Source organism: Trachypithecus francoisi, unplaced genomic scaffold (genome assembly GCF_009764315.1).
Source record: "Trachypithecus francoisi isolate TF-2019V2 unplaced genomic scaffold, Tfra_2.0 Lachesis_group3, whole genome shotgun sequence".
NCBI classification, from domain to species: domain Eukaryota; kingdom Metazoa; phylum Chordata; class Mammalia; order Primates; family Cercopithecidae; genus Trachypithecus; species Trachypithecus francoisi.
The window spans coordinates 138,962,453-138,987,922 of record NW_022681468.1 but is presented as its reverse complement, the minus strand read 5'-3'; the positions used below and the strand labels follow the sequence as shown (position 1 = coordinate 138,987,922).

Genomic DNA, 25,470 nt, shown 5'->3' with positions numbered 1-25,470 from the left:
ATTTTTTTTTTTTTTTTTTGAGACGGAGTTTCACTTTTGTTGCCCAGGCTGGAGTGCAATGGCACGATCTCAGCTCACCACAACCTCTGCCTCCTGGGTTCAAGCGATTCTCTTGCTGCAGCCTCCTGAGTAGCTGGGATTACAGGCATGTGCCACCACACTCGGCTAAGTTTGTATTTTTAGTAGAGACAGGGTTTCTCCATGTTGGTCAGGCTGATCTCAAACTCCCAATCTCAGGTGATCCACCTCCTTTCAGCCTCCCAAAGTGTTCAGATTACAGGCATGAGCCACTGCGCCTGGCCAGAAATCTAAATTTTTAATAGTCTAATTTATCAATCTTTTCCTTGATGGTTGGTGGTTTCTGTATCTCATTTTAAAAATTCTTCTCTTGCCATGAAGTGATAAAAGATAATCATATATTTTCCAGAGGTTTAAAGGTTTTGTTTTTCACATTTAGGTCTTTAATCAATCTGAAAATTATCTGTACATATTGCATGAGGTTGGGAATCTTTTTCTCCCCACAATTTATTCTATTTATTGAATAGTTCATCATTCTGCTACCTATCTGGTATGCCCCTTCTTTTCATATCAGGTTTCTATATTGCATAGATCTGTTTTTGAGTTTTTTACTCTGTTCCATTGGTCTATTTCAGTACAAAAAACAAGTTTTCTTAATATAACTCATAAGTCATGATAGACCAAAGGGAAGTGCCCCGCCCCCACTTTATTCTGCTTAGAAACTGTCTTGATTATTCTTGCCTTTATTCTTCCACAGGAATTTTAGGATCATATGATCAAATGCCGTGAGCACTCTATGTTAATCTGAAGTAAACTGGTATCTTTTTTTTTTTTGAGACGGAGTTTTGCTCTTGTTGCCCAGGCTGGAGTGCAATGGCGGAATCTTGGCTCACCGCAACCTTCACCTCCTGGGTTCAAGTGATTCTTCTGCCTCAGCCTCCCGAGTCACTGGGATTACAGGCATGCGCCACCATACGTGGCTAATTTTGTATTTTTAGTAGATATGCGGTTTCCCCATGTTGGTCAGGCTGGTTTCAAACTCCCGACCTCAGGTGATCTGCCTGCCTTGGCCTCCCAAAGTGCTGGGATTACAGGCGTGAGCCACCGCGCCCAGCCTAAACTGGTATCTTTATGATACTGAATCTTCCTCTCCATTAACATGACATGTCTCTCCATTTAGTCATATCTCCTTCTGTGTCCCTCAATTATATTTACAGTCCTCTCCATAAAGCTCTTGCATATCTTTCATTAGATTTACTTCTAGCTACTTTATAGTTTTGGTTGCTGCTGTTACTTTTTTTCTATTACAGTTTCTAAATGGTTATTAATGATGCATAGGAACCCAACTGATCCCTGTATACTTATCTCCAATTGAGACATTTTGCTGAGTTCTGTTATGAGTCCTAATATATTTTATATAGCATCTCTTGGACTTTTTAATGTAGACAACATTGCCTCCACAAAATGATTGTTTTCTTTGACCCCCTATTTCTTTTCCCTGCTTTATAACACCGGTAGAAACATCCAGCACAGTGCTGAATAGCATTACATGGTATCCCGGTCTTGTTCCTAACTTTAACAGGACTGTCTCTAAAATTTCCCTGAGTATGCAATGTTTGCTGTGGGTTTTGACGGATACCCCTTATCAAGTTATCTTCCTTTTATTCCTATTTTGCTAAGGCATTGTTTGCTTTTAAGTAGAAATGTATCCAATTTTAGCAAACACTTTGTATCCACTGAGATGATCATATAATTTATCTCTTCTAATACGTAAATTTAACCAATTATTTGAAGACTTTTTGATTTAAATCATCATTATTCCCAGGATAAGCCCTACTTGGTCATGATGCATATGCATTTACCATACTGATGCATTCTATTAGTAAATATCGCATTTTGCAACTATGCTCAAAAGTAAGATTGGTCTATAATATTTTCATAGTACTATCTTTGTCCAATTTTGATGTCAGAGGAGACTAGTCCCATAAAACGGATTGAGTAGCTTTCCTTCTTTTTCTGTGTCTGAGAGTGTTTATGTAAGGTGGCGATTAACTGTTTTTTGACAGTTTTAGTAAAACTCCCCTGCATTTCACTCAACATTCTGAGGGTATCTTTCCATGACAACAAATGTACTGTACCATTGTTTTTTGACAATAGCACATGCCACCATTTTCTCTACTGGTCCCCTCTTGGTAGGTTTCAAACTGCTTCCAGTTTTTGCTATGAAATATCTGCAGAAAGTAACAACCTAGCAGCAGGCTGCCTGTTGGGGAAAAGGGTGCCTATTGGCACATGGTAAGATTCCCTTCTAATGCTCCTTCCTAAGTAACAAAGTGGCAGGAAACACTGAAGAGGAGTTCCATGAATAGACCTCTGGCTCTGCCCAGCGGATCCCATCCCTCCTACCAGACGCCTGCTTGCCCAATTCAAAGCCAAAAGGAGGCTCAACTCTTCACAAAAACGGGTTTGCCCTAACCCAACTGGCTGAAATAGTCAAAATGACAGCCAAAGAGTACCAGAAATCAAGCCGGTTCTCCCTGAGGGTGCTGCCCTGGCTGCCAACCATGCCCTGACTCTCTTATGCCATAGCTGAAACCAGTGGACCCTTGCCCATGTTGCAGAAGCACAGCTGACAGGTTGTTTGTTGCAGTTGAAGGTCCCCTCCCACCATGAGCCCCTGGCCAACCCTTATGTCCCTCTTGTTGGGAAGGCTGGCCCTCACATCCAGCTCAGTGGTAGCCCTGTTCCTGTGCTGCACTGCGACTGGCCTTCCACTTTCCGCATCTCGTGCTGAGTTCTTAGAGACTGATGCTCAGAAGACCTGTGAATCCCCATAAGCAGGTCAGTGCCTACTATGTAGAAGTTGCTCAGTATATGTCTTGTAGATATGTCTCAGTAAATGAATGACTGAATGAATGATTTTAGCATGTTTGTTCTTATTCTTTGAGGCTCAGATTCTATCAGTTCAGGACCCACACCTGGAAGGAGGTGCATATTCACAACGTGCAGGTGGAACTGAATTTACTCAAATGCCTTCTGAACTGAGCACATGGTCCACCCTTTGCCTTTCATATGGAGCTACCTGCTTGGCCCACTTGGGTTCTGCCTATCTTTGCCCCAACAACAGCAGCATCGCCTGGGGGCCAGATGGATCGCCCACAATGCTCTCAGTGTTCAGTTCCAGCAGTAAACCCTCTCTCCACGACAGCAGCACCCCTCCTTCCTGCCACCCCCGGAGCCTCCCCATTTACACCCCTTCACACTCATGAGCTATTTTAATATACTCAGGAGCTGTCGGGCATTGGAATAGCACAGTCCACGTTCTGTCTCTCTGGGTAATCCTCTCTCTCTGCTGGCAACTCCCAAACTTTCTCCACCACGGCAGGCACCCAAGAACCCAGGCTCAGAACACCAGACTGCTAACAAGGACACCAGTAGGATGCCACATTCAGAGCCATGGGAGCATGCCAACACGGTAATATGTGAAATTAGTAAACAGCCTAATGCAATAAAAATGTCAGTCTTTGGAATGCTGTAATTTTTGGAGTATGGATGCAGAACCTAAAATGTGCAAAACAATAAAATGGAAGAAACTCCAGTCTATCTTGGAAAAAAGAAACAAAACATGGCCTGCGGCAGTGGGTATTTAAACCTAAAGGACTGAGGCTACTGGAAGGTGCTCTAATTAATTAATGTAGTAACATGTAAACCCTCAGCTTAGTGAGCTTAACAACAACCAGACAAACTGTTAGCTGTACTTGAGAGGTCGGAACACATGAGGGAGAAGAAACCAGAAGGTACTTCTGGATGGGAGATGATTTGGCAGACAGCATTATGGCTTCCTCAATGTTCTACTTGATTTTTTTTTTAGTGAAATATGAATCCTGAACAATGACATTTTTGGATTTCAGTCAATCTGAATGCGGAACAGCAGGAAAGGGACATGTAATATATTGCTTATAATCTCCCTTACATATATTCTGTAGTAAAACTGGTTTTGTTTACGGATTTAAGACAAGTCAAGCCACATTTTTAATGTCATGGTCAATATCTGGCCTGTGGAATGTCTGGCTGGTGTCATGGTCAATATCTGGCCTGTGGAATGACAGTGTTGAGGGATGTTGTTAGCAGATGGGAGGTGGGATGACACTCGCAAGATCTCCTGAGGTTGGGCTCCTAAGCTCTGCTGGGACGGTTACTGTGATGGAACCACTCTGAGTCCAGGGGGAATCCCATTCACATGACATAACGGGAGGGACCAACTAGCTGTGGAGGTTTAACTTCCTGGAAGCTTCTCAGAAATGTGACTTTCTCTCAGGCTTCCTTTCTAAATTAAACTCTAAGGCCACAAATCGCTCAGAATACAATTTTTTATACTTCTTTAGACTTCATGGTAATATAAAATAGTACCACCAAAAGGTTTCACTGTTTTCCAATCAAATCACCAGGTGTGGTCACTCAAAGATGCTGAGAATGGCTGTCTCGCACAATCAAGATGCCAGGGTATATCCATGGAGTAGCTAGCTCCCCGGATACAGGGAAAACTAGAGAGCCCAGCCCTGGTCCTGACTTTTGCCACTGAGCCAGCAGCAGGAAGTGGGAGAGCCCAGCCTCCAGCCCTGCCCTGCCCCCGCAGCGCACTCACTGTGTGCCATGGGCTCATCTCTTTACCTGTTGGTTTCTGGGTCTGTTAAATGAGAAGGCAGACTAGAAGATTCTGCTAGTTTGCTTTCTTTTCTCAATTTAATAGTAACCCCCTAAGTGTGATAAATTGAATTTTTGTCATCATCTCGGCACGCATCAGATGTGCGCTGATGCCTGTGGAGGGTCCTCCGCGTTCCTCCTCTCCCGCGCTGGATTCCTGCCGCCCCTCCCCCGCCGCCTCCCCCCTCCCGGTTCTGCTCCCGCCATTCTTCATAAATGGAATTCTCCTGCTTCTTTCTCACTCTGTAACACCTGGGGCATCGACATTGGAGCCTCCAGCTTTCCTTATCTGTGGCTTCCCTCCAAAATGCTGCTCCCTCCCCTGTTTTCCTGGGGCCCTTGACTCCTCCATTAGCCCTCAGCCTCCTGTCAGCTCTTGGCCTGTGCTCGCCACAGAGCGTGCAGTCAGCAGGCGTCATGCTGGTTCTCCCTAAGGCCTCTTCCTGTGTTGGCCTCAGCGCCCACAGACCAAACCAGACTGCCAGGCCCCCCAGGCCCCTGGCCCCGACAGGCCGCCCCGTTTTGACGTAGCTGTGGGTGGGGCTCGTGTCCAAAACCTCAAGGCCAGCTCTTCCCGCTGGTCCCACATCCCAACTGCCCCGGCCTGTCTCCCCAGCCTCACATCCCGTTTTGCTCAGCGCAACTCCTCCCTACGCCAAGCACGCCCTGCTGCCCACCCAGCTCCCATCTTCTGCAAGGGGGCCTAGTCAAGGAACCCACACCCGGCTTCACTTGTTTGTTCCCTGGCAGTTCCGAGAGAGGAGACCTTTGATAGAGACAGGAGACAGCCAAGGGGTCCCTGGCAAAACACCCGCTTCAAGCCTAAAACGGCCTGAAAGCTGAAAGACCCGACGGCCGGTCCCGGATGAAACCCGCAAACCTGAGGGAGAACAGCCCCAGTCTGCCCGCCCTTCCCCGACAGCTTATAGCTGAATAACGCGCACATGCGCACCGGGGGAACGGGGGCGGAGCATCGGGATTTCGCGCCTTGGGCAGGAGGAGGAGCCTGGGCTCTTCAGCTCGAGTGTGCTGGCCTGGAATTCAGTCTGAGGTGGTAGCCTGTTAGCAGGACCTCTTATTTCTTAAGCTGAGAGGGTTCTTTTAATACATTCTGCTCCCCTCACCTTTCAAAGTGTCTACGGGCCTCATCTTTCCTGGTCATGTGACGAGAACCCGGTTTTGGCTGAACTAAGGAGCAAAAACTTCTGCATCACCTTAACTGTTGCGTTCACCGTGGCGTCCCTGACGTGTGCTAGGAACTCAGTAACATACATTTAAACCTCAAAAAATAAATAGTGATTGGGCAGCCCCGGAAGAGGCCTGAGGAAGGAATGGTCACGGCAGGACAGAGGAGCTGTGGTTTTGTTCCTCCCTGGCTTTCACCACAGACTCAATGGTAACCGCTCTCACCAAGGTCATCAGATAGTCTTGTAATTGGCCCTGAGGAGTGTTTGGAAACATGGGAGGGCATTTTTGGTTGTCACACATATAAGTGGGGGTTCTAAAGGCTGTTTCCGGGGGCAGATATGCTAACTACTTGTAATCCTGGAACGCGGAGGGCAGCCCTGATAAACACGGCTTACCTGGCCGCCAGCAGCAGGGACCCTCTCTCGGTCTTGCTTTCCTAACCCCACCTCTCCTGGCCCTCCTCAGCCTCCTCCACGCCTCCTCCTCCTCTGTCTATGCCTCATGTCTGGGGGTCCTCCCGAGCTCACTCAGGGTCCTCTCCTCTGTCTATGCCTCATGTCTGGGGGTCCTTCCGAGCTCACTCAGGGTCCTCTTCTCTTGCTAGACACTCCCCAAGTGTGAGATGCCACCCCTGTCCCGTGGACTGACTCCTGCCCCATATGTTCCCCAGTCCAGGGGACTCTCCCATCCATAACTGCTTGCCCGATCTCTCCACCTGGATTCCCACAGAATCCCTCCTCCTCCACATTCAATATTTCTCTCAGCTCCTTTCTCCAACCCTCCTGAAGTCTTCTCCTTGTATTGTATGTGACTCTGCCACCGGCCTGTGTCCAGACAAGAACCTGGGGACCATCCTTGCCTTATTTCCCTCCCTCACCTCTCATATCTAACGAGGCCTCCGACTGTCTATTCAGCTTCTGTGATGTCTTTAAATGCACCTGCCTTCCTCTGCCTCTCTCTCGCTACCTCAGTACAGACCCTTACGGTTTCTTCCCCGAATGTTTGTCTGTCTCCTTGCTCATCTCTCTACCCCAGCTACCGTTCTATTTTCCACACCAGGCTGACAGCAGGCTTCGACGATGCGGCTCCTCTAGAAAGGGCCTCGAGGGGATTCCCATAAACTTCAAGACAGAGCCCAGACAACTCTTTAGCATGGCACACCAGGCCACTGAACTGACATCTGTCTTCTCTTCACCCTCTACAAACCCTAAACTTCTGGCTCCAGGCCACAGGCAGGTCTCACCTGCACCAGGCCTGGGTCACCTTGCACCTTTGCATTTTCTGTCCCTGTGCTGGGACACTGACCTCTTACTCTCTTCACAGTCCAATTCCTGCTTAGTTTCCAGGGCTCCATTTGAATGACTTCTGACTTCTAGGCAATTTCTTTTTGCAATCACCTACCCTGTCACTTACCACCTTGTGAAGCCATCAATCATCCACTAGCTGGATGAGAAATTTTATCACCCACTGGTCTGTGAACTCCTTGAAGGCAGGGACCAAAGCTTATTTATCTGGGCAACTGTAGCCAGGGACTGAAACAGAGAATATTCATTGCTTGAATGCACGGCTCTCACTCTTGACTTTTTATTGAAATGCATTCATGCTCATGTCAGGAGCAATAATGATAACAAGAGCTGGCATGTCTTCCAACCAGGGGCCTGAGACACTCCCACCTGGGCATGGTTGCCACATCACTCACCAGGTTGCTCTGTCACTCCTTTTCTTTTTATTTAAAAAAGTTATTTTCAAAGTAATACAGGGTACAATTATTTAAAAAGTCAAATCAGACTGGGCATGGTGGCTCATGCATACAATCTCAGCATTTTGGAGGTCAACGTGGGAGGTTCACTTGAGGCTAGGAGTTCGAGGCTGCAGTGAGCTATGATCATGCCACTGTACTCCAGCCTGGGTGACAGAGCAAGACCCTGTCTCAAAAAAAAAATAAATAAAATAAAATAATAAAAATAGATAAATAAATAAAAATAAAAAAATAAAGAAAGAAAAAAAAGAAAAGTCATTCTACGAGGGAGGCTTATAACAAAATGTAGCATCCCCGGCACATCTCTGATGCTAGCTCCTTACAGACAAAACACTTTAAACTATTTTAGCTGTTTCTCTATATTTAAATTACATGTGTACACGGTTAATTCTTGATTTTATTTGCTTTTAACTTTCTACTATAGAAGGTGAAAACTTAGCTTTCTTTCCCATTCATTTCTCCTTCCACCTTCCAATTTCCTTCTCTTTCAACATTTGGTTAAATCAAATTTCAGTGATGACATTACTATGATTTAGCTATCATTCATAGCTGAGTCATGTAGTGTCCTATGACTTCCATGCCAGTATTTCCTTTCTCATTCATCTTGTTTTCCCAGGAGTTAAACACTACTTTTTAATATCCTGGTTAGTTTTTTATCTGTCTAGTGCCAATTCACTCCTAAAGTTCCTAGCAGAATAGAAAGTTCTTCTCAACAGGTTCAAACACATCAACTAATCAACTGTTTCCATTTTTTTTTTCTTGAAAACATCTCTGGCAGCCCTCTGTCCCCCAACTCAACTCTGGGCATGTTTTTCTTTATGCCTGACACAGGCAGTCAACCTGGGTCCTCCCTTCATTCTTTATCCATTCTCTCCTGTGTCTATCTCCTGTTTCTTGGATCTCACGACTCCTTTTTCTTAATTTAGTTCTCGGTTCAGTGGAGCACTTGGTCCAGCACAGGTATCAGCATACTGCCTTAAAGAGCTAGAGAATAAAGGAGAAAAAGGCAAAATAGAAATAGAAAAAATTGTGTAGGTACTTAAATAACAATGTAAGGTATAAATAACCATGTAAGGTGTACTTAAAAACGTAAACACAAAAACAGGTGGCAGACCAGATTTGGCCTGGGGGCCTCAGTTGGCTGCCTCCTGAGTAAGCAGCTATCTCAGGAAGAGGACATGATAAAGTCATTTTTGGGGATCTAACATATCATACAATGACTTTATTCCAACCACATGTTTGATGGATGGTTTGCCTTAGTCCAGAGCTCTATGTTGGAAATCATTTGCCTTGAGAATTCAAAGGCAGGGCATCACTGTTGTCTAAAGTTCAGTGTTGCTATTTAGAAAACTAGTATACATTGGTAAGGGCGTGTTTTTTCCTCTCTGGAAGCTTTTAAGATTTTTGCTTCATGACTCGACTCCAGGAATGGCCATAAGACTTGGATTTTTCACTGCCTTAGTCCCTCTAGCACTCAGAAGGGTTTGTGGGGGTGGGTGGGGGCCCAAGGCAGAGAAAATGGAGAGGAGCATCTGGGCCTGAGATGGGCCAGGGAAGGGAAGACATCCCAGGTAAGGCAGAGAGCTGGGACCAGGGAGATGGGGAGGACAGGGCAAAGTCAGGAGGAGAAATTGAGGTTCTGGAGTATGGACAAGATGGGTAGGGCCCATGGGGGAGCCCAGCTTTGCTTTTCTGGAAGTTTTAGATTCTTTGAGCTTAAGAGATGCTACCCTCCAGGTGGAGGGGCCCAAGAAAGCTGGGGCAGCCATGACGGGACTCAGTGACTCATGAGAGAATGGACTTGTCCTACAGCACTCCTGTCATGTGCCCCATGGTTCCCTAAAACACTGACCAGCTGCTCTTGGCCCTCATGTGGCCTTGATTCCACCTGTGTGCTGTCTCAGCACCAACCTCCACCCTCTTCAAACACTGCTCAGACCTCAGTCACCCCCATTGGGTTACGGCAATTTGGCAGAGCTATTTTTTACATAGTTTGTTTTTTAACAACAACACAACAGAAAACAAAGCAAAACACTAAGAATGGGTGGAAACAGGCCTCTTCATCCATTCCCTGAGTGCTGGCACATCACTGACCTCCCTCCCAGGATGAGGAGAAATCCTGGTAGGGGTGGTTGGTAACCCCTGTGCTTACCACGCTTGCTGGTCTTAGGATGAACTATCCATCATTCTGGGCACAATGCTCCCTTTGTCCAACAATTTACTCCTATCTCAATCATTCTCCCTTTCATATTCCCTGATCTCTCCTTTTAAAATCACAGTGGTCATAGTCACTTACTTGCAAATAATAAGAAAAGATGGTTCCTTCATAAAGGCACTAAATAAGGGAACTTTCCTGCTTTCAACTTGAAAACTAAGAAAGAGTGATTTTTTTTTTTCTTAATAAGGGGAGTTTTCTGGAAGGGTGAAAAGCATAATCAACATAGAGTCATGAGTGACTTGATGGGGCTACATTCTCAGAAATGCATTGTTAGGGGATTTTGCCATTGTGTGAACATCATATGGTATACTTATACAAACCTAGATGGTCAAGCCCACTACCACCTAGGCTACATGGTACAGCCAGCCTTTTGCTCCTAGGCTACAAACCTGTACCGCATGTTACTGTACTAAATACTGTAGGCACCTGTAACACAATGGTTATTTGTATATCTAAACATGTATTAGGTACAGTAAAAATGTAATATAAAAGATAAAAAATGGTCTTCTCTAAGGCAGTTGGCATGAATAGAGCTTGCAGGACTGGAAGTTGTTCCAGGTGAGTCAGTGAGTGAGTAGAGAGTGAATGTGGAGGCCTAGGACATGACTGTACGCTGCTATAGACTTTATCAATACTGTACACCCAGGCTACACTAATCTTATAAAAAACATTTTTCTTTCTTCAGTGATAAATTACCCTTAGCTTACTGAAACATTTTTACTTTATAAACTTTAAATTTTAAAAAACTTTTTGACTTTTTAAATAACACTTACCTTAAAACACAAGCACATTGTAGAGCTGTACAAAAATTATGTTTTCATTTATATCTTTATTCTATAAGCTTTTTTCTATTAATTTTTTTTTTTTTTTACTTTTAAACTTTTTTGTTAAAAACTAAGAAAAACATACATTAGTCTCTGCCTACAAAGGGTCAAGAGCGTCAAAACATCATCAGGTGCAAGGAATTTTCAGCTCCATTATAAGCTTAGGGTCTACTATCACGTCCAAAATATCATTACGTGGCACCTGACTGTATAATTTTATACCTGAAAAGGAGTAAGGATAAATCATTTTTCATAATATAAACCAAGAAAGTAAATAAAGATAGACAAAATCCTGGCTGATGGGGAATACCAACTATTAAGGGTGACTGGGGCTAATTTTAAACTGGGTTAAAAACTCTGTTAAATGTGAATCTAAATGGTGCGCACTTCCTTTTCTAGAAGCTTCCTGACTGGGCTTCCTCTGCTTGGGAGGCTAGAGGGGAGTAAGGAATTCTGGGACCACCGTATGAGCTCGTATTTTTAGCTTCAAGATGCATAAGGAATCCTCAATTAAATTTCAGTCTAATTCCTTCAGAAATAGATTCACATTATAATTTAGTATCACATCACACCTCAATAATAATTTTTTTTTGGAACGATGGACTAACGGTGGTGGTGGCACACCAATACCTCCTAAAAGCTAACAATCCTGTTATAACAGACTTTTAAATGTCCTTGTTTCCCCCTCTAATTTAAAAAGTAATAAAAACACAAAATTAGTATAGGTAAATGAAAATGTGGGAAGTGAACGTCACTCATATCTGGGATAGAGGTCAAGGACAGAGGAAGGGTGGCAGAGGGCACACGGGTCAGAGCTGCCAGCTGGACCTCCTGTCAGCCAGTGAGCAGCAGTGACGCTGAGTTTCAAGACAGCCAAGATGGCTGAATCCATAGGCTCACCCACAGGTGCGTTTAGACTGGGAGGCTGCAGTGCCCTCAGTCAGTCTGTAGGCCTCATATTTACAAGCTCATTAACTATTCTGACCCTCTGTTCATGGCATGGAGGCCCACAAAGGCTGGGCCAGGTGGGCTCAGAATAGGAGGTGGTGATGGTGGTGGAGGCACCAGAGAAAGCATGGGCTGAGGCTAGGGCAGGGGGTGTGCAGGGCAGAAGGCTGGATCACCCCAGGCAGGGGGCTGGGCAGAGCCAGTGAGGGGGGGCCACAGAGGACTGCTCTAGGGGAAGAGGAACACAGGGAACTGATAGAAGAGCAAGTTTCAAGGGAGAGGATGGAGAGGCCTGGGACAAGCCTGCAGGAGGATGAGCTGGGGAGCAGGCACTGCAGCTCACTTGGCTGTTGTTTATAAAAACAAATTACCAGCTGAAAGCTGCATGTACTCACTGAAGACAAATCTGGAAGAGTACAAAGAAGACAATTAAAATTACCTATACACTCATCACAGAGTGGCTTATTTTGCTCTAGCATTAACAAAAAATCTCAAGTGCTTATGTGTGTGAATGTGAGGGGAGATTTCTCCCCTTCTCCATATACAAAGGGGCATATGTATAGGGGTGGGTGTGTATATGCGCATTTATGTATATACGTACATACAGCAAAACAGGGATCACAGATTATTGAACCTTCTTTGACAATGTTATAATGTGAACATTTCCCTATATCATCAAATGTTCTTCAAATTAACTTTCCTTAACATCTGAATAACATCCCACTGTGTGGAAATGTCATTATGTATTTAATCATTCCATAAATATTTGACTGAATATTCAAGTTGTTTATTTAGGTTTGTTTCTGCCCTCGCCCCGGACAGTTTTAAATAGCAAAAGTCTGCCATTTACTTTGTGATTGGGATAATTTAATCTCTCTGCATCTGTTTCTTCATCTGTAAACTGGGAATGGTAATACCTGCTTTATCCATGTCATAGTTTTGCTATGAGAACATGTGTGGAGGAGATTTCAGTGTTCTATGATTTCACAGTCTTTTAACTTCGAGTGACTTGGTGGCTGTCAAGGCCACCAGCAGAGTTGGGAAAAAGTGAGGGAAAGGTGATGGCCTGGATGTGGGTGTGTTGGGGTGTCTCCTAAACAGTAAGGAGGAGGGGTCTGGGGCCTTTAGAAGACAGGATTCTTGCTCAGGAGAGAAGACTGGGTTAGAGTACAACTTTGGGAGTCTTTAGCTTCCCAAAAGCTTACAGCTTTTGTTATAAGAACAGATGGTCTTTTCTAAAAGAAACAATTTTGTCAGAAAAAAGCAAGGCAAGAGCTCCATCTTAGGGGACACAGGTAGGAAAAAGGTATTAATGAGGGATGCAGGAGGAGCAACTGAAGAAGGGTATAGGGAAACCAGGATTATATACAGATAAGTTAGAAACAAAACAGAGCCACAAAAATTCAGGTTTAATACCTACCAGATACTGCTGTGGGCTCTCTAAAAGTTGACCCTGTATAAATTTAGCTCTGCCTGCCTTGTTTGACTCAGCGAATTATGAAGTTAAATCCTAAAGGTAGAGAGACCTAACATGGATGAACAAACATGCCAGTTTCTTTACAATAAAAAAATCAATCTAAAGAAAGATAAAATGTAATTGGAGAACTAGTGGTCAATAAACCTTTTCTTGAAGCTAGTAGCTATTTAAGCTCAAAGTAAATTAACCTTTGCAATTGTCCCTGGACATCTGTAAAACCTACCAAATGCCTCTCAAGTATTTAAAAAAAAAAAAAATGCACTTCTGAGGGCTTTGTGGAGGGCTCTTCTGACTCAGAAAGAGAAGTGGTCCTGACCCAAAGGAAGGAAGCCCCTGGGCAACGTGCTAGCGTGGGCCTGTGCTGGTCTGACCTGTGGCAAATGGGCCCAGGATGGAGAAACCTAAGAAAGGAAATGCAGGTGATGGGAGGGAGTGGTAAGAACACAGTAGAAGATGTCAGAAGAAAAAGAGCAAAAGTCCTTTTGATATCTCAATATCTGGAATAGTTCTCTGATCCTTTTTTTTTTTTTTTTAAATTACCTATGTTTTGGGGTAAACAGAAAGAAACCACGGGATCTGGCCTCCAGTTATTGTTCTAACACTGCCTGGCAGTGGAACAAAATGTTTTTAGCATCCCAGGTCAACATTTCAGAAACGGGACTCTCATTCTTTTTAAACCCTCCCCTCTCCCTAAATAAAGCTCTCACATCTTTTTCGAATTGCTTTTGGACCGCCTTCTTGGAAGAAGTCTTCTCTTAGGGCTCAATCTAGTTTTCTTCTTTATACTGTTTTCACATATTCTACCATGAGCTTGTACTTTTTTTGTCAGAAAATAATGTTACTGACAAGCAATAACTAAGCGACAATGCTTGAAACACAAACCTGAGTCATTCAGCTCTGAATGTCAAGTTATTTTCACTATGTGTACTCTCACCTTTTGAATTTTCTCTCCTCAAGTCCTGCTGGTCACCATGTCCTGGGGATTGTATATCTGAAATGATTCTAAATGCTGAGGTGAAAAAAAGGGCTTAGGACCCAGCTCAAGCACACTCTGAAAAAGGGTGTACTTGACTTTGGTATCTCTCTTAACTCTGCTTTTCAAACCTTCTTCTCTCCTCTCCCACCAGGCCCGTGTGATCAAGAAGAAGCCCACGGCTGCAGCATCCTTCTAGGACCTTCTCCTTAGCAGTGGCTGTGTGGTGACTCTCCCATCTTCCCTCACAGATCGCCCTTTACCATCCCCTGATCTGGAGCTCGAGTCAGCCAGTCCTTGACCATGTTGTTACTGGGCTAATGCAGGGAATGTCTGCGGCTTAAAGCAGGCCTTTGTGGAGGCAGAATGCCCTCCCCTAACAGAGGCAGCCCAACGGTCAGGGTTCTGGGCACCGTGGAGGCTGTGTGGGGGATGCAAGGCAGCCTGGTGGCATCCATGAATCTAATTACATAGTCTACCTGTGCAAGAGAAGAGTCTCTGGAGTTAGACTGGCTTCATATCTACTGAGAAGCTGTGCAATGTTAAGCAGGTTACTTAACCTCTCTGTGTTTGGTTTTCTGTTCTATAAATTGGGGCTATTTATAGTACGTAGCCCAGAAGGCTGGTATAAGGATCAACTACCATATAAACAATTAACCCAGTCCTGAATACATTGTAAGTGCTTAACGAATATAGGATAAATAAAAAAGTAAAACATCATTATACTTTTATGTTCAGTAACAGCCTTTGGGGGCTGACCTTGGGCTGGCAAGGATCATGCCATCTTATTTCTCATCTTGTTTTGCCACAACTTATTTTTCTTTTTGGAGTCAGAATCTCTCTTTTGCCCAGGATAGAGTGCAGTGGCACGATCTTGGCTCACTGCAACCTCTGCCTTCCGAGTTCAAGTGATTCTTCTGCCTCAGCCTCCCAAGTAGCTAGGATTGCAGGCATGCACCACCATGCTCAACTAATTTCTGTGTTTTTAGTAGAGATGGGGTTTCGCCATGTTAGCCAGGCTGGTCTTGAACTTCTGACCTCAGGTGATCTACCCGCTTCAGCCTCCCAAAGTGCTGGGATTACAGGCATGAGCCACCGCACCCGGCCCATAACTTCTTAAACCCTGGTTTCTCTTATCCTGTAACCCCCAATCCCAGTCTTCCCACCCTCACTTTCTCAGTCTTATCCAAAGGAAACGAAGGAGACAGGACTCAATTGTGGCAGGAAACAGCTGCCACAGAGGCCTGCTGGGCAGATGGCCCCCCTCACCTACCTCCCGTATTTGACTTTGTATTTGTCCACCTTCCCAACATAACCCACAGGCTCCAAATCAGGAGCGTGGGATGTGTGTGCTCACTAGCAACAGCTCCTTCCAGAATCTCCTCACTCATGTGAAACTGGATGCTTCTACTACAAAAATATAAACCAGGAGTCTCCATGAAGCTACGTATGGCTAACATGCTTCCTTTCATGGCCAGAATATTTTCCCAGAAAGCACATTTTACTTCTGAAACACAACCTAGAAGCCAGTGGCTGCCCCTGTGGTTTTTCAACAGTTTCAAACAATATTGGACACCACCAAGTGTCTCCTTTTTTTCCCGGAGAACTGAGTTACAAAATATTGGTTTCTATTAGGGTGTGTCTAGCACTTTCTGTGCTGCCAAGCCTTCCATTTTTATAGTCTGCACACTGGTAGATTTTCCATGAACAGGCTCAAATTTATTCCCAGGCAATGATGCTTAGGAAACCCAATATGAACATGAAGATTGTTCTAAAGCAGACTCAGAATTTGTCCCATGCCATGGCCTAAAAAGAGCATTTCTGATATGTAATAAAATTTTTCTAGCATACCTTAAGATATATATATGGCAAGGGGGAGGATATTTGCTCTCCTTATATGATTTTTTGGATTGAATTTTTAGAGGAAACTTGTCTTTTAAATTCTTCTTCTCTATCCTTTTATTTCTATATTTGTATAGAATACAGCCCAAACATCCACCTACACAGGCATTTTACATAAAGAGTTGGAAGCCAAGTGACTGAAAAACAAAACAAAGTTATTTATGTAGTGTCTTTATAGAGATTTACATGTGAATTTGAATGGGAGCCAAGGGTAATGCTGGAGGGAAATGAACCAGTTAGGTAACTGTGCTAATGGAAAGTGTGACTATAATTTAGCTTTGTTGACAAATAAAAAGGCAAGTGCTGTATTTTTTAAGAGAAAAATAACATAGGAAATAGAGCTTTCCATGTATATATGCATATACACTCAGTCTTCACCTCAAGAAGCCTTCCCACTAGAACTCCAAATCACATTGCCCCATGCTCCAAATCCTGCACTATTTATTGCTGGTGATGCCCAGTTTTACAGATCCAGTTTGGGGTGGGTTTTCTCTCCCCAGTATGGCTACAAACCTCTGGAAGGCAGGAGCACATCTAAGCGCATTTCTGTATACTATCACAGCACCTGGCACCACTCTGAACACATGTTTTACAGCTGATCAGCCGGCATCTACTGGACTGTGTGGATTGAACAGTTGGATTCAGAGCTATGAGGTCTAGAATGGCCACTTTAATCCGGCAACTGAAACTGCCCCAAAGAGGTCTAGACAAAGTTTGCAGTTCAATAAGTATCGCCTGAACTCGGCTGGTAGACAGGCCTGCCATCCCTAGTAAACAGTCCTAAAGATCTGTGGAGGCCACCTGTGGTGACCACTGCCATGTGCTTCATGGACTCCCCCTTCAGGAACGAAGGACTTCCTCCACAAGTGGCTGGTAGTGCTACCTGCAGAAGCCCTCGGCTGGAGGGAACAGTCTCACCCAAGGTCATACCTCGTTCCTTGAAATGGCTTGCCTTTAATGACTGCTTATTTTGGGGGTGTAAAGGTATAAAGGCCTGGCCTCTCACCCCAACTCAGAATAGTTCTGATGAGCCATTCTAGCTCCAGAGCTCCCATGGACTCAGCTGAGGCTGTTGGGTCTACATGGTAGCTCAGCTTCTCTGCCCAATCCTGGTCCCTTCCCTTCCCCCTTTTTTCCCTTGCCTTCTACAGGTATTAATTCCAAGAGAAGTTCCAAATAAACCTTGTGCATGCTGCTGACCTCCATCTCAGAGTCTGCTTCCTAGCAAACCAACCCACAACACCATCCATCCAACCATCCACCCACCCACCCACCCACCTATCCAGCCAGCAACATGCCACTATGTTTAGGGGACATGGGTGGCATGGGCTGATACAGATGAAAAAGACCCAGTCTTTGTCCTTAGGAAGCTAACTAACAGTCCAGCACAGGAATAACCATAAAGTATGCAATAGGAAGGGCTGGTGTCAAGGGAGATGTAACTGGGGATGTGACGCAGGTAAGGGAGGTGAGGAGTCTTCATTCACTGGCTTAGGCTGAGGTTATCAGTAGACATACCCTGTCTCCTCATCCAATGTCAAGCCCTGGACGACAGGGTGAACTGTGTCCTTATTTCTCTTTGCATTTCCATTTATAATTCCTAACACAGAGTCCCAGACACTACAAGAAATCTTAAAACACTAAAACAAAACAAAACACTGAGGGAAAGCCTTGGCATCCTGTCTACTTTATAGGACAGGTTTCTGGCTGCTGGTCTGGCCTTTTAGGACAAAGTTCTCAGGAGGTTCCTCAAGATGCTCATTCACTTACTATGTCCATAAAATCTCAGGAACATGAAGAAGCACAAGACAAGGTCCTGACTCCCAAAGCAGCTACAGCTTACTCTGTGGATGAGGCAGAGATCCATGCAAGTTTCAACAAAGGAACAAGAAATGGGAAAATGACTAATAGCCAAACGGCACATCATTCCCAGGCTGCCCTTGCCCTTAGCAGGCCAGCTCATTTATCTTCAATCTGTCAATAGAGAAAGATTACCAAACAGTCTCTGCAAGGAACCTAGCAATGAGAATAAACAAACCCTCAAACCTCACAGTGCCTCAAAACCAATGCACCTGTGAAACTTACTGTCTAAAGGGGAAAAGAACTTTTACCCCAAACATCACTGCTAAGTGCCTGAAGGAAGAGGGAGCATCTGTGGGGTGGCAGAGCCCGTCTCCTGCATTTTCCTGCCTCCAGAGAACGTTACCCAACACAACATGCCACTGTCTCCTTCAGCTCTCCCTCTCCTTTCACTGCTTTTGTACAATCTGTCACCAAATTCTGTTGTTGATTTCTCTGAAATGCCATTTGCACCCTCCCTCTTCTGTCTCGCCTTAGTGCCACTACCTTTTCTGATGTTGTGGCCATACCCTGGGAGTTGAGGTGCCAAGTCCAGGCAAACCTTGCATCTCTCCATCTCTGCCAGATGTACATCCTGAAAACTCAGCTTTCATTTGGTCACATCTCTGCTCAAGAATCATGGGGGCTCCAGAGGCCCTGCCAAGACTAACTTACTCTCTATACTCACCTAGCTTTATCTCCCAGAACTCCCCAGTATGTGCCCTCTATTCTAGCTGCCTTCCTGTTTGTTTGTGCCTTCTGAGACAAGTTGTATGACTTCTGGAATGTCTTTCCCTCTCACCTGCCACCTCCTCAACAGGATCCTATTGAATCCCATCCATTCCTTCAGTTGGTTCACGTGGACCAAGCTGAGCATGTAGGGGGGAGGAGAGAGACAGGAAGGGCAGAGTTAGGAGCCTGGTGTTTTCCCAGTCCTGTTTTTCTCTTGTGGTTCCCCTACCATATTCTGACTCCATCACATGGAAATGCTTTTCTGCAGCACCGACCCAGGCACAAAGGCACCATCAGCTGGATTGCCCTGGACCATCTAGTTGTGGAGGAAGGAGCTTATCTGCCCTCAGCTGGGTGGGCTGTCTTGATCTTCCAAGCCAGAAAGGGGAAAAAACTGACGTCGCTAATGTTTACTCCCCTGTTGCTTCTTAGGAAAGACTTAACCACTCCCAAGTGAATGCATCAAGCTCTGGGATTTCTGAGAGATGGATGGTGGGTTTGCCAAAGACAGAGTGCCAAGTTGGGTCTCTGGAAAGAATCCAGTGTTCCATAAACCTTGCCTCTTCCCTAATCATAGAAAGATCCATAAAATGACAGAAACGCAGCGGAGAATGCAGGCAGCAGAATGACACAGAAGCATCATTCTGTGCTTCCTGAAAAACAGAAAATGCAGATGGAGACAAATTTCATCCTCTGCCCCACTCTCCACTGCAGTGTGTTGCTCTATGAGAGATCTGCTCTGCATGCACAAAGTGGGGGGAACTTTGGAAGAGTCTCTTGAAAGTGGTACAGTAAAAAGTGAGTTGTCTTTGGAGATTTTCTTACTCCTCTGCCAATAGGTGACTAGAAAGGTGACCATGATAGGCAAAAGTGGCAGGGAGGAATGTGAGCACCTCCTATGCTTCCTGCCACCTTGAAGGGAAAAGGTTTACCAATGGAATGGGGGAGGTAGAGGGCAGGGGATTGCCTCCTCTTCTTCCGGCACCATGAAAGAAGAAACGCTTTCATCTCCACGTTAGCAGGTGGATTGAGTAAGGGGTTCTCTGTTTTTTATAACTTTCCCTAGAGGCGTAGGAGAAGCTGGTAAAAGCAGCAGGTTGGAATATCCCCATCTCATGCCTTGTGCTGGAAGATGGATGAAGATGAGAAGAGGTAAACTAAAAATACCTCCTCAAGCACACACACGTGCACACACGACAGAGAATGAACAAGAGACTGAAAAGGAGAAAATACAAAACAAATCTCTTTAGTTAGTTATATTAATGTGATAATAACAACAGCAACATTAATTGTTTTACACATGCATTTATGTTTTAAAACACTGGAGTTCATTATTTAGCAATATTCTTTTTTTTTTTTTTTTTTTTTTTGAGACGGAGTCTCGCTCTGCCGCCCAGGCTGGAGTGCAGTGGCCGGATCTCAGCTCACTGCAAGCCCCGCCTCCTGGGTTTACGCCATTCTCCTGCCTCAGCCTCCCAAGTAGCTGGGACTACAGGAGCCCGCCACGTCGCCCGGCTAGTTTTTGTATTTTTTTAGTAGAGACGGGGTTTCACCGTGTTAGCCAGGATGGTCTCGATCTCCTGACCTCGTGATCCGCCCGTCTCGGCCTCCCAAACTGCTGGGATTACAGGCTTGAGCCACCGCGCCCGGCCTAGCAATATTCTTACAACAAATAATCCAATCAGGTAATAACCAAAATAACAGCTACCATTTACTAAATGATTACCAGGATCACCTCTCATGTGTTATTATACTGAATCTTCATAAACCCCTATGGTACTATTGTTATCCCCATTTTACAGAGTGGGAAACTGAGGTTGGAGATGTTAAATAACTCGCCCATGAGGTGGAGACTGAAACTCAGGTCTGTCCAGTTCCAGAATCCAGCCTTTTACACTTACAATGTCCATCTTATGGCAGGGCTTTTCCACAAATTCAGGAAATGGAAAGGCATGGACGAGGAAACAGCCTTTATGTCTCAACTCCCTGTGAGGCAGATACACACACACATATAAGTACTCCAAGAGGTCCCACTCTGCTGTACTTCTCAGTTACACCCATTCAGCCTTCATAGACACAGGTCCATGGATGAATGTCAAGTTTCTTGTAGGGACAAAGGTCAGTCTCTAAGGAGAACATACCTCTCATCTAACCTGCATCTGAATCCGCAACAACGGTTTCCATTTGACAGGATGCAGCCCTAGCAAGGTGGTGAATTAACATCCAGCTTTGAAGTACTGTCATACAGGAGAATACTTTAAGACGGAATATAATGAGTGAGACTGAATGCCATTTAGCAGAATGGCTTGTGACATTAAAATACATGTTCGACTTGTGAGATTTAAGCACACGCAGAAAGAAGTGACTGCAGAAAACAGTAACGTGCAAACAAATGGTGACAGCTCACGAGAGCGGGCTGCCCTGTTCTTCATGGGGTCCATCTGACCTTAGTGATGTTTGCTGTCAGCTACACAGAGGCCTTCTGACACAAACTGACCGTGAATATAATCGGGATATTAAACACTGGGGCAGGCTGTAGAGAGAAAACAACAGGGTGCGGAAGAATTCTTTTCCTTCCCTTTCACCGAAGTACCAGGGATTCTGAAGATACTCCTCCCTCCCCCGACTTCTCCTCCTTCCTCTTTCTCTAAGCCTCCTTATCCTCCTCCCCCTTCTCCCTCAACCCCTAACTTCAACCAGAAGAAGAGATGGAGGGTTGGGCAGGGTAGCACAGAGAACGCTGTTCTTGGGATTTTGAGAGAGTTAAGTGTCAGTGTCAATGTCTCCCTCCCGCTTGCGCTCTCGAAATAGATACACACAAAACACCTACTGGAACTTTTAAATGATGACAGTAGATCCACAAGCCACCTGTGAAGCAAAATCTCAGCACTTTATAGTCACAGAAACATATAGGCATGCAAAGGGCTCATGTTTATGAATTATATCCACATATACCTACGCAAAGCAGGTGGCTCTCGCACACACACAGGAACCCTCAAATACAAACATCTTGGCATTTCCTTTCCGCCAGCCTTGGCCCTTCCCACCCACCCAAAGGTGCAGGCCACAGCCACCCTCTGTGGGGTCGGATGCAGGGTGAAGGGCGTCACTAGGTCCTGGCTACTCCCTGGCTGTGAGACGTGGGCAAGCCCTTTACTCTATGGGAATCTTTGTAAAATGAAAATAACTGCCTGGCCAGCGGCTGTGAGGATGAAAGGGTATTAATAATATACACAGGGCGCTGTCCTGCTTGGTTCCTGAACCTCCCTTTCCTACACCTACGGCTGGAATGATGGTGACTTCTGTCACTTGGTCCCCACCGTCAGTATTCTAGTGTGACACTGGGAAGAGTGGGGGCTTAGCCAGGGCCGCGGTCTGTACAAGAGGGTCCCAGCCCGCAGGTCACGGGACTGCAGGCCCAGGGCTAATCTTCAGAGCTGCACGAGCGCCAGGAGCCGTGGGCATGTGCGGAGGGCGAGCCGGTCCCAGGTGCGTAGACCCGTGGGTGGGGGGCGGAGCGGGCCAGTGGAGGTGGGCAGAGCCCGGCGGCAAGTCGACCCACGGCTGTGGGTGGCTTCCTCCTGTTGCTCAGTATCAGGGAGTGGCGGGGGAGGACATTCATTTTTTTTTTCTTCCCTAAGTAAGCATCCACCTATTTCCACCTATTGCTTTAATAACTATCGATTATGAGAAGTCGGTGGGGCCTCTTAAAGGAGAAGACCGGCTCCGCGCCCCCGCGTCTGTGTTCGGGACTCCTCCGCGGGGACCTTCTGGACCTTCTCTGCCGGCTGCGCGGCAGCGATGGACGAGCGCCTGTGCATGGGCTCGCCTAGCAGCCTCGGGAACCGCAGCTGCAAGCTGTGGTTTGACCCCTGCCCCATCCACTCTCGAGGCCTTTTCTGCTCAGAAGCCCCCAGTCACATTCTTGGACCCAGTCACCTGCTCCGCAGCGCAGTCCCGGCGACCCAGGTTCGAGGACCGGGCCTGCGCTCGGAAAGTTATTTCAAAAGGCAGATGTGTTGCAACCCTCTCTGCAGCAAACTACAGTACGCGGATTCCCGAACCCTTCCCCGCCCCCACCCAGCCCGGGCCACCAGAGCCCGCCGCAGGAGACTGGCAGCAAGGAGAGCCACTCCTGAATGCACCTTCCCTTCCTCCCGCGCGCCCAAGTGCAGTGGGGTTGGGGGAAGACCCAAAGCAAACTCACGGCGCGGAGCAATCGCCAGTCGTCCTGGCCTGGAAGGGGTCCGGCTGCTGAGGATCGGCTTCCCGATTTCATGCCCCAGCCTCCCCTCCTCCCCAGCCCCAGCCCACCCGGCTGGGCCGTCGCGGCCCCTCGGTACCTGCGGCGGTCACGGGCTCGCCCTCGCTCTGCTCCCCGGAATCTGAGTCCATGCTGCGGGCTACTGGCTGGGCGTCCACGGCCACCCGCCCGTCTGCGGGGCGCTCGGGCAGCCGCGGCGCACTCAGTGCGGACAGCGGAGCGGCTGCAGCCCGGGCGGCGCGGGCTGGGCGGTGCGCGGCGGCAGCGGCCAGGGGGCGGCTCCGCAGAGGAGAGCGCCGCCCGCGCCCCGCTCCCCGCGTCCGCCGGCCGGTGACTGCGCGCGAGGCGAGCGCGGGGCTGAGGGTGGGGCGCGCCGGGAGAGAGCGGGGAGGAGGGAGGGGAGGCGGGCGCGCGGAGGAGCCAGAGCGTCCGGCGCCCAGTGGGCTCCAGGCTGGGGTTAAATACCCCGGGGGCGGCGCCGCGCCTCCCTACCCGCGCCCTGCGTCGGAGCCCTTGGACTTCCCCCGCGCGGCGAGGTTGTGCTGGTCTTGCAAGGCCGAGCCCCTTCCCTAGGGTGAGGCCAAGTTTGTAAGATTCCTAGGTGAAAAAGCGCTTCAACTCGCGCAGGAAAGGAGAGGTTCCGAGTGTTCCGAGTTATGGTGCTGCCAGGGTTCGAGTCCAACTCCACCGCTCAGAGACCTTGGATGAGACCTGTGTTTTCTCACTAGGAAGATGAGGGAAGTGGGCGAAGGTGGGGGGTGATAAGGGAAAGGGGCGGGGTGGGGGGAAATGACAGTTTCGGAAGTAGTAAGACAAGGCATGTGCGGGACAGAGCGCAGGGCCTGGCACCTAGCGACGAAGTAAAGACACAGGCAGGTAATGCTAACTCTGGCTGTTTGAATCTTCTTCCGGCGCGGGCAGGGCAGGTGGGGCAAGCGGTGGTGAAGCTGGTTCCGGCGGCTCGGTGAGTCCGAACCCTGACTCGCCTGGAAGGCTGGAGCTACCCTGCCAATCAAGCAGCCATGCCACTTCGCCCGCGACTAGAGAGGGGCCAGAATAAATTTTAAAAGCTTTTCTTTGTAGATGGGATTAAACACAGAGTGCTAAACTTCCGTAACACCCTCCTTTCTGAAAGGGGGTGGGGAAGCATTTGTAAACCTATTTACTAATTAAGAGCCCAAACGAGGGGGGAAATGCACGGAGCACTGAGGCCTTTTTTTGTTGTTGTTAATTCTTGGTTATCTATATGCTCTTATTGTCTCCCTATTATAGGCTCCTACACTCACAAAGCCTCAAGATGGGTTCTCTGCATGTCAAGTCTGCTCAGAGAGTGCAAACTATTGGCCGGAGCAAAAGAAAATCAAGAAGAAAAAGTCTACTAAAAAGCGCCACTTACTGAACGTTTCCCTTTGTGTCCTCATGTAATCTGTACAATGACCCAGTGAAGAATTTAGGTTGCACCATTTGAAAATACTTTTTGGAAGTAGAAAATGGTTGACAGTTGGCAAGTTCATAGAATTCAACTTATTTTCACTCCCATTTTACAGATGGGAAAAGTCTCAGAGAGAGCAGATGATGTCCATGTGGTCTCAGGTCATCCAGTAGGTGGGTGAGCTGCGACTTGAAATCAGGACCTTCTGATGTCCAGATCTGCTCCTGACTGCTATGGTATAGTGTCATAAGTGAGTTTTGGCTTCTGGTCTACCTGACGGCTGCCTTCTTTAGCGAAGTGTGGGCTTAACAGAGTGCAAATACCACTCTACTTTGTGTTTGCAGAAAACAAAGGATGGCCAAGCTCAGGGACTCTAGTGATAAAAGTTGGATGGATATTGATGAAATGGTCAAAAGAACCCCACAGTGGATGTGTTATCTTGGGCAAATGGCTAAATGTCCCTCGATTTCCTCAAGTGTTGGTGTCTCCTTCATAGGGTGTTTGTAAATAAATTAATGAATGTGAAAGCTATTACCCAATGCTTGGCACACAGTGAATGTTTGATAACTGGAAAGAACACTAATTCTTATATCGAATGGATCCCATTTAGAAAAACAAAATATTTTAGAATTGCATTTCTTAATGAAAAGAAAAAAGTGGGGGCCGGGCGCGGTGGCTTACGCCTGTAATCCCAGCACTTTGGGAAACCGAGGCGGGCGGATCATCTGAGGTTGGGAGTTCGAGACCAGCCTGACCAACATGGAGAAACCCCATCTCTACTAAAAATACAAAATTAGCCGGGTGTGGTGGTGCATGCCTGTAATCGCAGCTACTCAGGAGGCTGAGGCAGGAGAATCTCTTGAACCCGGGAGGTGGAGGTTGCAGTGAGCCGAGATCATACCATTGCACTCTAGCCTAGGCAACAAGAGCGACACGCTGTCTCAAAAAAAAAAAAAGAAGAAGAAGAAAGAAAAAAGTAATGGCAAAATTTGGATACAAGATGATTCTCAAAAAACAAGTAGTTGGGATCATTTAAAAACTTTGCTATAATAGCTTTGCAGTCATAAGGTAAAAATAACAATGATAGCTTCACAGAACACAGCATATGGGATTGAAAAGGCATTCAGCTTCCTCTAAAGGTTGTGCCTAGATTCAATAACAGGAAATGTGAAACTTTCCCTATTTCCTTAGA

The 25,470-nt window shown here is 46.5% G+C and overlaps 1 protein-coding gene across 1 annotated transcript in view; it reads right to left on the bottom strand.

Moving 5' to 3' along the window:
* The window catches only part of TNFAIP8L3 (TNF alpha induced protein 8 like 3), a 39,061-nt gene extending 15,478 nt beyond the window's left edge, over positions 1-23,583 (bottom strand). Inside the window, exon 1 of the mRNA XM_033190122.1 lies at positions 22,926-23,583. Within this exon, the coding sequence (XP_033046013.1) occupies positions 22,926-22,977 (52 nt within the window). The 5' untranslated portion in view covers positions 22,978-23,583. The remainder of the gene's footprint in view (positions 1-22,925) is intronic.
* Between the last annotated feature and the right edge of the window lie 1,887 nt (positions 23,584-25,470).